General features: G+C 40.2%; 1 protein-coding gene across 8 annotated transcripts in view; it reads right to left on the reverse strand.

Annotated features, from left to right (window-relative positions):
- Nucleotides 1-765: 765 nt before the first annotated feature.
- LOC138745937 (F-actin-monooxygenase MICAL2-like) overlaps nucleotides 766-16,484 on the reverse strand; it is a 156,923-nt gene continuing 141,204 nt past the window's right edge. For all 8 annotated transcript variants that reach the window (XM_069903490.1, XM_069903491.1, XM_069903496.1 and 5 more), the window contains 2 exons: nucleotides 7,569-7,642; nucleotides 766-5,745 (listed from right to left, as the gene is read on the reverse strand). In XM_069903490.1, coding sequence (XP_069759591.1) covers nucleotides 5,561-5,745; nucleotides 7,569-7,642 — 259 coding nt within the window. In that variant the 3' untranslated portion in view covers nucleotides 766-5,560. The remainder of the gene's footprint in view (nucleotides 5,746-7,568; nucleotides 7,643-16,484) is intronic.

Consider the following 16,484-nt stretch of genomic DNA (forward strand, 5'->3'; position numbering starts at 1 on the left):
GATGCCAGAGAAATGGGGGGGGGGGGGTTTATTGGTGTGAGGAAGGGTTAGATGGTTGTTTACATAAGTTGGCACCACATTGTGGGCCGAAGGGCCTGTACTGTGCTGTAATATTCTGTTAACTGCACTGCATTGTCTTTTCCCAAGAACCTCGTTAAACCTCTGATCTGACAGTCAACACGTGCGCATAACATGTCTTTCTGCTAGTCCCATTGACCAGACCTCTCCCGATATCTATCCAATTTATTTTTAAAACTTGAGAGTGACCCCACATTTGCCACGTCAGATGGCAACTCATACCACACTCCCACCATTCTCTGAGTGAAAAACTTCCCTCTAATATTGCCCTGAAACCTTTTCCCTTTCACCCTAAAGCCATGTCCTCTCTTATTGATCTCTCCCAATCTGTGGAAAGAGCCTACTCGAATTTATTGTGTCTGTACCCCTCATAATTTTGTAAACCTCAATCAAATCTTCCCTCCCTTCAATATCATTTCCTTTCGATAATGGCAGACTTTTTTGTTTACAAATTACTGCCCCTGAATGCAGATATGGGACAAGATGCCATTGTCTGGAGCTCAGAGGCTGTGATGGAGTCTGCAGTGGAACATGAATGTACCTCTTGTTGAACGGCAGAGGTTATTGACCTTTCATTCATCCACAGATCACCCATGACAAACCCATGGATCACCAGTTGGGAGGGTAGGGTGTGGGTGAGCTTCGTGGAATTTGTCTCTGTGGGAACATTATTTGACAATCTTTGTTGTCAAGTTTACAACTTTGTTTATTGTATCAGTAATATTTGTCTAAGCACTGACCACCTGTAACAAACCCATGGACTGCAGCAACCAATCACTGGGAAAAAAAAAACATATCAACAATCACAGCAGCGTGAACAGAAGCCGAGATGGAGCAGGAAGCCAGCAGTGATATTTTCTCTGAAACATTTTGCAGAAAAACCAACCCCATTGCACACACACAAATCACCCAGGACTGATACCCCAAACATAACCCGTCCCACATACATCTCAACTGGGACCTTTACCCCAAACATAACCTGTTCCACATACATCTCACCTGGGAACTTTACCCCAAACATAACCCATCCCATACACATATCACCCAGGGCTGATACCCCAAACATAACCTATCCCACACACATCTCACCCAGAACCAATACCCCAAACATAACCCGTCTCACACACATCTCACCTGGAAACTTTATCCCAAACATAACCCGTCCCACACACATCTCACCTGGAAACTTTATCCCAAACATAACCCGTCCCACACACATCTCACCTGGAAACTTTATCCCAAACATAACCCGTCCCACACACATCTCACCTGGGAACTTTACCCCAAACATAACCCGTCCCACACACATCTCACCTGGAAACATTATCCCAAACATAACACATCCCACACACATATCACCCAGGGCTGATACCTCAAACATAACCAATCCCACAGACATCTCACCCAGAACCAATACCCCAAACATAACCCGTCCCACACACATCACACCTGGGAACTTTACCCCAAACATAACCCGTCCCACACACATCTCACCTGGAAACTTTATCCCAAACATAACCCGTCCCACACACATCACACCTGGGAACTTTACCCCAAACATAACCCGTCCCACACACATCTCACCTGGAAACTTTATCCCAAACATAACCCGTCCCACACACATCTCACCTGGGAACTTTACCCCAAACATAACCTGTCACACACACATCTCACCTGGAAATTTATCCCAAACATAACACGTCCCACACACATCTCACCTGGGAACTTTACCCCAAACATAACCCGTCCACACACATCTCACCTGGGAACTTTACCCCAAACATAACCTGTCACACACACATCTCACCAAGGAACTTTACCCCAAACATAACCTGTCCCACACACATCTCACCAAGGAACTTTACCCCAAACATAACCCGTCCCACACTCATCTCACCTGGGAACTTTACCCCAAACATAACCCATCCCATACACATATCACTCAGGGCTGATACCCCAAACATAACCCATCCCACAGACATCTCACCCAGAACCAATACCCCAAACATAACCCGTCTCACACACATCTCACCTGGGAACTTTATCCCAAACATAACCCGTTCCACACACATCTCACCTGGAAACTTTACCCCAAACATAACCCGTCCCACACACATCTCACCTGGAAATTTTATCCCAAACATAACCCATCCCAGACACATCTCACCTGGGAACTTTACCCCAAACATAACCCGTCCCACACACATCTCAGCAAGGAACTTTACCCCAAACATAACCCGTCCCACACACATCTCACCTGGGAACTTTACACCAAACATAACCCATCCCATACACATATCACCCAGGGATGATACCCCAAACATAACCCATCCCACAGACATCTCACCCAGAACCAATACCCCAAACATAACCCATCTCACACACATCTCACCTGGGAACTTTATCCCAAACATAACCCGTTCCACACACATCTCACCTGGAAACTTTACCCGAAACTTAACCCGTCCCACACACATCTCACCTGGAAACTTTATCCCAAACATAACCCGTCCCACACACATCTCACCTGGGAACTTTACCCAAAACATAACCCGTCCCACACACATCTCACCTGGAAACATTATCCCAAACATAACACATCCCACACACATATCACCCAGGGCTGATACCTCAAACATAACCCATCCCACAGACATCTCACCCAGAACCAATACCCCAAACATAACCCGTCCCACACACATCTCACCTGGAAACTTTATCCCAAACATAACCCTCCCACACACATCTCACCTGGAAACTTTATCCCAAACATAACCCGTCCCACACACATCACACCTGGGAACTTTACCCCAAACATAACCCGTCCCACACACATCTCACCTGGAAACTTTATCCCAAACATAACCCGTCCCACACACATCTCACCTGGGAACTTTACCCCAAACATAACCTGTCACACACACATCTCACCTGGAAATTTATCCCAAACATAACCCGTCCCACACACATCTCACCTGGGAACTTTACCCCAAACATAACCCGTCCCACACACATCTCACCTGGGAACTTTACCCCAAACATAACCTGTCACACACACATCTCACCAAGGAACTTTACCCCAAACATAACCTGTCCCACACACATCTCACCAAGGAACTTTACCCCAAACATAACCCATCCCACACTCATCTCACCTGGGAACTTTACCCCAAACATAACCCATCCCATACACATATCACTCAGGGCTGATACCCCAAACATAACCCATCCCACAGACATCTCACCCAGAACCAATACCCCAAACATAACCCGTCCCACACACATCTCACCTGGGAACTTTATCCCAAACATAACCCGTCCCACACACATCTCACCTGGGAACTTTACCCCAAACATAACCCATCCCATACACATATCACCCAGGGATGATACCCCAAACATAACCCATCCCACAGACATCTCACCCAGAACCAATACCCCAAACATAACCCATCTCACACACATCTCACCTGGGAACTTTATCCCAAACATAACCCGTTCCACACACATCTCACCTGGAAACTTTACCCCAAACATAACCCGTCCCACACACATCTCACCTGGAAATTTTATCCCAAACATAACCCATCCCAGACACATCTCACCTGGGAACTTTACCCCAAACATAACCCGTCCCACACACATCTCAGCAAGGAACTTTACCCCAAACATAACCCGTCCCACTCACATCTCACCTGGGAACTTTATCCCAAACATAACCCGTTCCACACACATCTCACCTGGAAACTTTACCCCTAACATAACCCGTCCCACACACATCTCACCTGGAAATTTTATCCCAAACATAACCCGTCCCAGACACATCTCACCTGGGAACTTTACCCCAAACATAACCCGTCCAACACACATCTCACCAAGGAACTTTACCCCAAACATAAGCCGTCCCACACACATCTCACCTGGGAACTTTACCCCAAACATAACCCATCCCATGCACATATCACCCAGGATGATACCCCAAACATAACCCATCCCACAGACATCTCACCCAGAACCAATACCCCAAACATAACCCGTCTCACACACACATCTCACCTGGGAACTTTATCCCAAACATAACCCGTTCCACACACATCTCACCTGGAAACTTTACCCCAAACATAACCCATCCCATGCACATATCACCCAGGGTGATACCCCAAACATAACCCATCCCACAGACATCTCACCCAGAACCAATACCCCAAACATAACCCGTCTCACACACATCTCACCTGGGAACTTTATCCCAAACATAACCCGCCACACACACATCTCACCTGGAAACTTTACCCCAACCATAACTCGTCCCACACACATCTCACCTGGAAACTTTACCCCAAACATAACCCATCCCACACACATCTCACCTGTGAACTTTACCCCAAACATAACCTGTCACACACACATCTCACCTGGAAACTTTATCCCAAACATAACCCGTCCCACACACATCTCACCAAGGAACTTTACACCAAGGTACTTTACCCCAAAACAGATTCAGCAGTTAATGAAATTGGAGACCTCAATCAGAAGATTCTAGAACCTCAGGAGGTGTGATAGAGGGGTAACATTAAACTAATATTGCTGATGATTAAGAATCACCCTGAGCAATTTAAGGCCATTCAGCCCTTCATGCCTATGATGGCTGCTGAGAGTGCTACTCCATTGGTCCAACCATCCTTCACCAGGGTCTGTGCTTTGAATCCCAGGGTTTGAATCCTGTGCTGTCTATAAGGAATTTGTACGTTCTCCCCATGTTTTGTGGGTTTCCTCCAGGGACTCCAATTTCCTCCCACCTTTCAAAGCATACCAGGGGTGTAGGTTACTTGGGTGTAATTGGGTGACATGAACTCATGGGCCAAGATGTCCTGTTACCAAGCTGCATGTCTAAATTTAAATTTAAATTTTTAAAATCCCATTCTCTTCCTGTGGATCTGGAAATGATCCTCTCCAGTCCCTTTAAGAAGCCCTTGCAAATCTGTAAAGTTGACATTTTTTCCACTGTTGAAACTGCTTCCACTGCCCCACCAGGTAGCACATCCCAGCACACAGTGGACAATATTTCCCTCCTCTCCCCACCGCTTCTCCTCCAGTCCCCTTCACTCTGTGTCCCACCAGCTCTGCTGCTTCTGGAAGTAGTTTCCCCTGAGTTATCCATCCAAATTCTTGGCAACCACGCTGTTAAAATTCTTGGTGGCCTCTTCTGCTCTTGGGTGAACATTTCCCAATCTCTCCATGGGAGTTGAGTTCCCTTTCCATCCTAATAACTCTACACCTGCTTGACGCTCTTCCTGAAATGTGACGTCTCCTGACCATTGATTCAGAGGTAAGGAGGATTAGACAATCCATAAACCAGATGGAGGCCCTGTCTCAATATTGGTGTCCCCTCTCAATGTCCATTTAGGTTAAAGTGACCTTCTGCTGGTGAAATTCTGAGGTGGATGTTTCCCATTGATGAAGCATCTGTCATTCCCGTGACTCAGGACCAGTTGATCTTGTAGCCTTTAGCCACTATCCAGCTCTCCAGGTCCTGATTCTCCTCCTTCTCCTGCCGCCGCTGCTCTTCCAACAGAGAGACCAACTTCTCTCTCTGTTCCATCACTTCCAGGATCTCACTTAGGATCCGCTGCTCCTCTGCGATTTCTTCCTCAGTTTTCTGGAAGTCTGTTGAGGGAGCGATAAGATCCAGGCATTCAGCACACTCAAAAACTCTTGGACAATAACTTCAAGGCTCCCAGAATCTTAGCTTTTATCTCCAGGAGTAAAAGATGAATGTCTGCAAGTTGTGATTGATGTCAAAATGCAACACTGGAGAAACTCAGCAGGTCAAATACTATGTAACAAAGATAAAGATACATAACCAACATTTTGGGCTTGAGCCTTTCATCAAGGACTGTTTGCTTGATAAAGTACACTGTTTGATCTGCTGAGTTTCTCCAGGATCAAAGGTCAGTCCTGCGAGGAGGAAGTGGGGTTTGGAGAGACATCATCCCAAGTTCTTCAAAATGGAAGTGGGATTAAACAGTTACTCAGATTGATCTTCCACTGCCTTAATTCTGGAAGATTAATGGGAGGGGAGGGGTGGCAATGTCACAGTTAGATTCTTACATAATTGAGGAATTAAGGGTTATGAGAAACAGGTGGGTAAGTGGACCCGAGTCCACAGCCCGATCAGCCATGATCATATTGAGTGGTGGAGCAGGCTATTATGGAGCCAAGACAGGTGGATGGAATTAGTTTACAGACCTGTCATGTTATGAAATGAACAGGGAGAATGGACCTTTTCCCAAATCCTCGTTTTTGTGGATGTGTTCAAATTGTTAACCAATTCATAGATTGAGAAGTCAGAACTATATGAGCTTCAATCCAACCCAGGCTGACACTGTTCCTCCAGGGAAGGGTCTGCAGAGAATTGTGTTTTTGGGAAGTTCGATGATGTTCAGGTGTGTGATTTACTGCCCATCCCAAGTTGCGCTTGAGAAGGTGGGGTGAGCTACCACTGCAACCCTGGCATAGGGGCTCCCATTGTGAGGAGGGAATTCCAGGAATTAGACCCTAGTGTACTTACTGCTACCATCAGGAAAGAGGTGTAGGTGCCACAAGACTCGCACCACCAGATTCAGGAACAGCTGCTACCCCTCCACCATCAGACTCCGCAAACAACAAACTCATTTAAGGACTCTTACTTTTGCACTTTTGTTTTTTTTCTCTCTATATTACAAATGTTTGTTTACATTTCTTTATTTGTTTACATGTTTTTTTTTGCATTACCAATAAGTGGCAATTCTGCCTGGAATCTCAGGGTTGTATGTGGTGTCATGTATGTCCTCTGACAAGAAGGACCAGTGATGTCTTGCTGAGTCTGCGTGACTTGCCGAGGAACCTGCCAGTTCCAATTATCACCTTTGCCTGCGGTCCCTGTCCTTGGTGCTAGAGGTATGTTTATAAAGACGTAAGATGTTGGAGCAGGTATGGGCCATTCAGCCCATCGAGTCTGCTCCACCAGTCAAATCATGGCTGATGTATTTTTTTCCTCTCAACCTCCTTCTCCCTATGACTTATGACATCCTCACTAATCAAGACCCTATCAATATCTGCTTTAACTATACCAATGACCCGGCATCCACAACCACTGTGGCAACAAATTGCACAGATTCACCACCCTCTGGCTGAAGAAATTTCTCTTCATCTCTGTTCTAAGGGTTCGATGGTCTGGGTCAGTAACTGCGGTGCATTGTGTAGTCCATATGCACTGCAGCCTGTATGTGTGGGGCTGGAAGGAAGGACGTGTGTATGGGCCAGTGAAAGGATCTGTTAGAATGCTGATTACACCTGAACTGTCTCACCTGGTGACCAATTATCCCTGGAGACAAGGCAAATGATGAACGGCCCATTATTTAATTAAAACCTGGCAGGAAAAGCCAGCAGATGATTGCTGGTAATTACAAGTGCCGAGACCAGAGTGATTTAATTAAGAGCTCCCTCACCCTTGACTTCCATCCGGCTGCGAAGCAGCTGCTGTAACCGGCTCTGATGATCTTCCAGCTCCAGCTCCTGGGCACTGAGGAGTCACAAAAGGAAAGACATGGGAGTGTTGCCAGTCAGGGAAGTGTCCTAGATCTGGACAACATACCTGATCCGGAATGAAAATGTAATTGTGAACAATGGCAGGATTAGCCTCCAGGTTAAAGTCCTGAACTGGGAAAGGCTCATTTTGATGGCATTAGACAAGAATTTGCAAAGGTTGATTCTGACAGCCTCTTTTGCAAGGAAAGGTGCATCTGGCAAGTGGGAGGCTTTCAAAAGTGAGGGAGGGATGTGTTGGTCCTCGTGCAGGATCGTCTGAAGGTAAACTTGCAGGTTGAGTCGGTGGTGAAGAAGGCGAATACAATGCTGGGATTCATTTCAAGAGGAACAGAGTGTAAGAGAAGAGATGTGATGTTGAGGCTTTATAAGGCACTGATGAGACCTCACCTGGAGAATTGTAAGCAGTTTTGGGCTCTTCATTTAAACAAAGGTGTGCTGATGTTGGAGAGGATTCAAAGAAAGTTCTGGGAATAAAGGGGTTATCATATGAGGAGTGTTTGATGGCTCTTGGCCTGTACTCATTGGAATTTCAGAGATTGAGGGGGGTTCTCATTGAAACATTTCAAATTAAAAAAAAAATTATATATAAATTTTAAACTGCAATATTAATTATATTTCTTTAAATGCAAAAATTATTTCAGAAGGTTATACATGTGGTATATATTTTGAAAAGAGAAAAAAATCCCTTCCCCCCATCCGACCTCCCTTTCCTCCCACCAAAAACACTTAAAAAGAAAAAAAAGTAAGAAAAATGAGATTGAAGAAAGATGGACCAAAGAAGGCCAAGGGAATAAAGCATTTATATCATAAAGTCTAATATTGGAGGTTATCAAGAAGTGAGGTCTCCAGAGAGTTTATCAAATGTACAAACCCACATTTTGTAAATATTGGTGCCATATTTTCCATAAGAAGTAATATTTATTTTGTAAACTATAAGTAATCTTCTCTAATGGTGTACGGAAGTTCTGCGTGCCATCTTTCCATTCCTAAATCCATCTGACTTCCATGATATTGCTATACATTTCCTAGAAACTGTTAAAGCAATTTGTACAAACTCAATTTGATATATAGTTAATTTTAATTTGGGTCTTATATCCTTAATATTACTCAATAAGAATAACATCAGATGTTGTGGGAACTTGACCCACATTATCCGTTTCAAAAAGTTACTGACTTCCAACCAAAAATGTCTGACTTTAGAACATTGCCAAGTAGAATGCAAAAAAGTTCCAATCTCATGTCCACACCTAAAACATAAATCCAATATAGCAGGATTTAATCTATTTGATTTTTGTGGAGTCAAATATAACTGATGCAAAAAATTATATTAAAAATTAACCTATATCTAACATTTATAATTTTGGTCATATTATTCCTACATAGTTCCATTCACTCTTTCTCATTTATTTGTTTATTTAGATCTACTTCCCATCTTAATCTCGATTTATGCACCCCAATTTTTGGGGCTTTCCTTTGAAGTAAATTATACATTACGGAAATAAATTTATTTATATTACTATTACAAATCAGTAATTCCAATTCGCTTTGAATAGGTAATGTCAAACTCAGACCGATTTTACCAGACAAAAAGGTGACTTGATAGTAACAAAAAAAAATGTATTGTTAGGCACATTAAATTTATTCTTCATTCATTCAAATGTTACTAATTTCCCATTCTCAAAACCATCCTCTATCTTTTTAATACCCATCCACATCCAAGTTTTTCCAAAATTGATTATCCATTGAAAACAGAATGTCTATTTTGACAGAGGGGCATTTTTCAAGATATTAAACCTTTCATACCTATTTTATTATCAATATTATTCCATAATTCAATTAAAACCTCTATCCTGAACATTTTGAATGCTGAAAGGCATAGCTGGAGTAGCTGAAGGAAGGGTGTTTCCCAAGGTGGAAGAGTCTAGGACAAGAGGGCAGAACTTCAAGATTGAAGGGCGTGAGATACAACAAAAAGAAGAGAATTGGTGGACAAAAAAATAAAATACAAAACACTACAAACATACAAGATGGAGAAGAACATAATGAAGACAAAGCAGAAGTATTATGAGCTAGGAGAAAAAACGCACAAAATACTAGCTTGGCAGCTTAAAACAGAACAAACTAAAAGAACAGTATTGGCATCAAGGAAAAAGGATGAACAAATTACATATAACCCAACGGAGATCAATGAAAACTTCAAGGAATTCTACGAGCGATTATATCGAACTGAGAACGAAGGGAAAGAAGACAAAATAGATGAGTTTCTAGCTAAAATTGAACTACCGAAATTGCAAGAAGAGGAGCAAAACAAATTGATAAAATCATTTGAAATAGAGGAAATACAGGATATATTAAAAAAAACTACCGAACAATAAAACGCCGGGAGAGGACGGACTCCCAATAGAATTCTATAAAACATTTAAAGACTTATTAATTCCTCCTCTCCTGGAAATAATGAACCAGATTGAAGAAACACAAAACATGCCAGATTCATGCAAAACAGCAATAATTACAGTAATACCAAAGATGGGGGAAAATCCACTAACACCAGCATCGTATAGACCAATATCTCTACCTAACTCAGATTATAAGATAATAGCTAAACTATAAGCAAACAGATTGGCCGACTGTGTACCAAAAATAGTAAAACTAGATCAAACTGGATTTATTAAGAAAAGACGAACAACGGACAATATCTGTAAGTTCATTAACTTAATCCATGCAGGGGGACGTGGCAAGATGGCGTAGGGAACAGACGTGCCTTCCAGACCTCTCCTGACTCTGATTTATTGTTTTGTCTTTAAGTGCCCATTAAAGTTCTTTTAAAAGTTCAGAAATAATAAGAGGTGCTGGATTAATACCTAATGGTTTATATGCAAAAAAAAGATAAAAGAAAACATCAACAGACTGTTAAAAAACTACATTTTCCGAAATTATCTGAGCCTACTTGTTTACAAGAAGCCAGGACTCAGCGTAGAATGGATCCAGATGAAGACGTGCAGAGTTCGGCATTGAAACTCCGTTTTAAGCCGGTGAGGCTCTCTGAAGGTCGCATTCAACAGCTTTCAGACCAAAGAGCTGGACGGGTGCCAGTATTTCACACAATGGCCACTGTGAGTGCTGTTACTGAAACTTTGACAGTTGAATCAGCTGGGGCGCCACCAGCTGGAGAGTTAAAGAGCTGTCATTCGATTGCTACAGTGGTGGCGCTGCAAAATGCATCTTCAATTACAACGTTTTTTCCAGACATCAATTCAGTGAAGATGATTAAAGAGATTTGGCTTAAAGATAACCCTGATCTTCAGTCTCCTGGCATTGCTGGGGGGACTTTGAGAGGGATTTTTATACAAAGTCAAACTGCTAGAAAAGATACTAAATTAAGGGAAGGGACAGAAGATCCCGTGGTCTTTAAGGAACAGCAAGACCCCATTATGCCTGAATCTACTTCTGTTGAAATGTCTGTTAAGGATCTTGAAGATAAGATATATTCTGTATCGAGTCACTTAGCTAATTTTGTGAACCTGCTTATTTCCAAGATTAATGCAATGGCGGAAGCCATTAATGGAGCTTTTAAGCTTGAAACCATTGAAAGATTTGAAATGTGTGATCAAGGTTTAGTCGGTGCACAGGATCAACTGCAAGATGAAAATAGAATAATTGAAACATTGCAGATCCAAAATAAAAATTTAGCAAAAAAGGTTGATTATTTGGAGAATCAATCTAGATGGAACAACGTGAAAATTGTTGGTTTGCCAGAAGGCATAGAAGGACCAGATCCAAGAAAATTTTTTACTGAATGGATTCCACGAGTATTAGGACAGGATAAATTCCCTGAAGGTTTAATACTGGAACGTGCTCATAGAGTTTTAAGAAGAAAATCTTTTTCAGGACAGAATCCAAGACCTGTTCTGATCCATTGTTTAAACTATTGTGACAGAGAGACAATTTTACGTACGGCTATTAGAAATGCCCAGCAAAATAGATCTCCTTTGATGCTACAGAATAATCCTGTTTTCTTCTATCAAGATTTGAGTCAAGAAATTATGTTTCAACGACGCAAATTTAATTCTGTGAAAGAACGGTTGTTAGAAAAAAAGACATAAGGCAACATTCAGGTATCCTGCGGTACTGAAGATTTTTCAGGATGGAAATCAGCCAAAGTTCTTTGACAATCCTAAAGAGGCTATGGACTTTGCTCAGTCTTTACTAATCATGCAGTTTTAGGAATGATGTAGTCCTTCAAGGTCTCTAAAGAGAGTAGAGATGTAAGGTGGGATCCAGATTTTTAAAAGAAATGGAAGCAATGGTGACCGAAGTGGTAACGTTGATTTTAAAAAATAAATCTTTTATTTTTTTTGAGAAGAGTTTAAATAGTTTAAATAATGATGATAGTTTAATGAAATGGGAGTTGGGAGAGGGGACTGGGTGGGCACTAGTTTCCAGAAGTCATCAGCTACCTGTGAGTTATCTCACACCCAATATTTTGGGGGAGTTACCGCTTTGGGCGGTTTAAACAGGAGGAGGTAGTTGTGACCTCCGACCTGTTTTTTTTTTCTTTTTAATTTTCGAGTTAAGAAGTGAAGGTTTTTTAAATTATTTTTTTAAATAAATAATTTTTTTAAAACTCTTTTTGTTTTCTGATTGTAATTGAGAGGGAATTAGGAGGGTTTTTTTCTCTCCTTTTTTTTCTCTCTCTTTTTTTTGGGGGGTTTCTTTTTTCTTTCTTTTTTAAGAGGATGATGTCACAGAAGATAATAAGTCAAAAATTGAGGATGTTGAATTAGATGAAGAGGAAGATGAGGGGAAAGGTGATAAGAAGAAAAAGAAGAAAACAGTACAAATACATTGAGGGAGAAGAGTTTAATAAAATTAAGTTAATTTCGATAAAGAATTTTGAAGATGTTATAAATGAAGAATATGGAGAATTTTATAAGTTTGAACTTTTTTTCTTTTTTTTTCTTTTTTTTATATAAGGGGAGGGGAAGGGAATAAAAAGTTTATCTGCTTGTTTTTCTAAGGGATGTTTTTGTTCTCTCGATGAATTATAAAGGAAACGGTATTAATGTAAATTCTGTATTTATGTATTATTAATTATGATTTTTTGTATAACAGATATGTGGTTGATATATGATTTTAATATTTGAACTTAGTTTTAAAGTGGATTTCATTTGTTAAATACATGTATTATGTTTGATTTAAATATATGTTTAAGGGTATTATTTTAGTATTGATATTTTTTTGTTAGTAATTTTTTGTTGTTGTTAAGTTTTATCCTTTTTTTTGTAAGTGGGTTTTTTTTATTTTATTTACAACATTGTTAATTAATTCTTCACTCTTTATTTTGGGGGAGGGTTGGACTAATTTTAAATTAGATGATTAATGTTGTGTTATAATTATTGGGGGGGTTAATTTGTGTAGTTTAATGATGTAGTATTCTAATTTTTATTATCTTATTTTTTATTATTTCTTTAAATGTAATTTTTATTTTATTCATGTCATAAAATTTTAAATAAAGTTTAAAAAAAAACTTAATCCATGCAGTACAAGGAAACAAGATGCCAACAGTGGCGGTTGCCTTAGATGCAGAGAAAACCTTTGACAGAATAGAATGGAATTATTTATTTAAAGTACTACAGAGGTTCAACCTACCAGAGAAATATATTTATTGGATTAAAGCATTATATAAGGGACCATTGGCGAAGGTGACAGTAAATGGATATATATCAAACCAATTTAAATTAAGCAGATCAAGTAGGCAGGGATGTCCACTTTCTCCCTCACTGTTCGCATTAGCAGAACTATTGGCAGAACTGATAAGAACAGAAAATAAAATAAGAGGGATAAAAATAAAAGAGAAGGAATATAAAATTAGTCTATTTGCAGATGATGTCATAATATACTTAACAGAACCAGAATTATCAATAAAAGAATTACATAAGAAATTGAAAGAATATGGAGAAGTATCGGGGTACAAGATCAACGCAAATAAAAGTGAAGTGATGCCAATGAATAATGCGAATTTCACAAAGTTTAAGAAAGAATCACCATTTAAATGGCAAACACAAGCAATCCGATACCTAGATATTCAACTAGATAATAATCTAGGCCATCTATACAAATTAAATTATCAGCCATTAATGAAGAAATTACAAGATTACTTAGAACATTGGAAAGATTTACCACTAACACTGATAAGAAGGGTAAATTGCATTAAAATGAATATCTTCTCAAGGATACAATACCTATTTCAATTGTTACCAATTCACTTAACAGAGAAATTCTTCAGTGAGCTAAAGAAAATAATAAGGAAATTCTTATGGAAAGGGGGGAAACCAAGGATAGTGCTAGATAAATTAATAGAATGGTACAAACAAGGGGGCTTACAGCTACCAAACTTTAAGAATTATTATAGAGCAGCACAATTAAGATACCTATCAGATTTTTATCAAACAAGGGAAAAACCAGATTGGACCAGATTAGAGCTAGATAAAATAGAGGAGAAGGTACCAGAACATATACTATATAAGTGGGATGAAAAGCTGGTGCAACATGGGAATTCACCAGTACTGCACCACCTGCTCAACATTTGGAAGAAGATTCACGTAGAAAGGAAAAAAAAACAAATTAACAACTACCAAAATTATTATTGATGCAAAATCAACTAATCCCTTTCACAATAGATAACCTTTCCTTTAGAGAATGGGAGAGAAAAGGGACTAAAAGAATAGAAAATTGTTCTTTGGGAAATAATTTATTACCCTTTGAACAAATGAAGTACAAATATGGTATAACTCATGGTGCAATGTTTGCATATCACCAACTGAAAACCTACTTAAAGGACAAATTGGGAAGCAGGCTGAGGTTACCAGAAGGAAGCAGTTTTGAATATGTAATTACAGACACAATGATAATTAAAAGATTTATAACAAACATGTACATCAAACTGCAAGAGAAAGAGAACGATGAAGTAAGCTGTAAACCCAAACAAAAGTGGGAACAAGATCTAAACATAAAGATAAAGAATGAAACATGGGAAAAGCTATGCTCCAGAACTATGAGAAATACAATAAACACGTGGTTACACATGATACAATATAATTGGTTACACATGCTATATATCATGCCCCAAAAGTTAAATAAATGGGACCCAACAATATCAGATAGATGTTTTCGCCGTAAGAAGGAAACGGGAACATCGGTACATGCAATTTGGGCATGTGAGAAAGTGGAAAAATTTTGAGAAGATCTAAATCAGATATTAAATAAAATCACAAAAAATAACATACCAAAAAATTCAGAAATCTTTCTTCTAAGTAATATAAGAATTAAAGAACTTGGCCTCGATTTGGATGAAGCACAAAAAAGATTTATTATGATAGCCTTAGCTATAGCAAAAAAATGTATAATGTCAACCTGTAAATCAGAAGATAGCCTGAGAGTACAGCAATGGTACATAGAAATGAATAAATATATTCCATTGGAAAAAAATAACATATGATTTAAGAAATAACATCACAGTATTCGAACAAATTTGGGAACCGTACATGGAACACAACAGAGAGGTCCTACCCCGGACCTTCACCTCCTAAAATGACAGAAGGAGAAGAAGACGAAATGAACTGACCCAGTATGTAAAAGTAGGTGACACAATTTTCTTGTTTATTTTCATTGTGTGATGACATTGTTTAATGGGTTTAATGTATATGTTGAACATTTAGTGGGTAGAGAGGGGGTAAAAAGAGGCAGGGAAGGAAGGGGGGAAAAGGGGAGAAAATGACACTGTGTATATTCAAGAGGGAAATGTTTATGTGTATTTTGGTCAATATGGTTCAAAGTGTGAAAAATAAAAAAAAAATTTTTTAAAAGATTGAAGGGCGTCCACTTAGAAAAGAGATCTGGAGGAATTTCTTCAGCCAGAGGGTGGTGAATTTGTTACCACAGGTGGTTGTGGAGGCCAGGTCATTGGGTGCATTTAAGGCAGAGATTGATAGGTTCTTGATTAGCCAGGGCATCAAAAGTTATGGGGAGAAGGCCAGACTGTGGGGCTTAGTGAGACAATGGATCAGCTCGTGATTGAATAGTGGGACAGAACTAATGGGCTAAGTAGTCTATTCTATGGCTTAACATATGATGTTAAGAGGTCAGGCCAAACATGTCTCCGTTAGAGTGAATGGCAATGCTGAGAGGGTTGAGAACACTGTTGGATGTGAAACAGTTGAGATTCTGGACAGAAAACACGAGGCATATGGCAAGTATATGCAGCTGGGATTGAGTGAGTGGCTCAAGGAGTATGAAGGATGCAAGAGTACACAAGAAAATTTGGAGGCCAAAGTTGAGGAGTGACCTTACAGAGGTTCATAAAATATCACTCAGAGCATAGAAAGGAAAGATAGTCAGGGTCTTGTCCCCCAGACCGGAAAGTCTATAATATAGGATACAGATTTAAGATGGGGGGGGGGCCGCGAAAGCAAGATGTCCTGTGGATGGAGGTTACCTGAAATGAGCTGCCAGAGGAGGTGGTAGAGGAAGATGCCACAAAAGAGTCATAGACTTTTACAGGATGGGAACAGACCCTTCAACCCAACTTGCCTGTGTTGTCTACCTGAGCAAATACCATTGGTCGACCTTTCCTATCCCCGTACCTGTCTAAATGTAATTGGCCCCACCTCTGCCACTTCCTCCGGCAGCTCGTTCCACACCCCCTCCACCCGCTGTGTGGAAATGTTACCCCCATCAGGTCCCCATTAAACTTATCATCTCTATCCTTTAACCCATTCCCCCGGTTTAGATTTTTTTCCCCCTTCCTTGCAAATTAG

Source organism: Narcine bancroftii, chromosome 1, assembly GCF_036971445.1.
Source record: "Narcine bancroftii isolate sNarBan1 chromosome 1, sNarBan1.hap1, whole genome shotgun sequence".
Lineage (NCBI taxonomy): Eukaryota > Metazoa > Chordata > Chondrichthyes > Torpediniformes > Narcinidae > Narcine > Narcine bancroftii.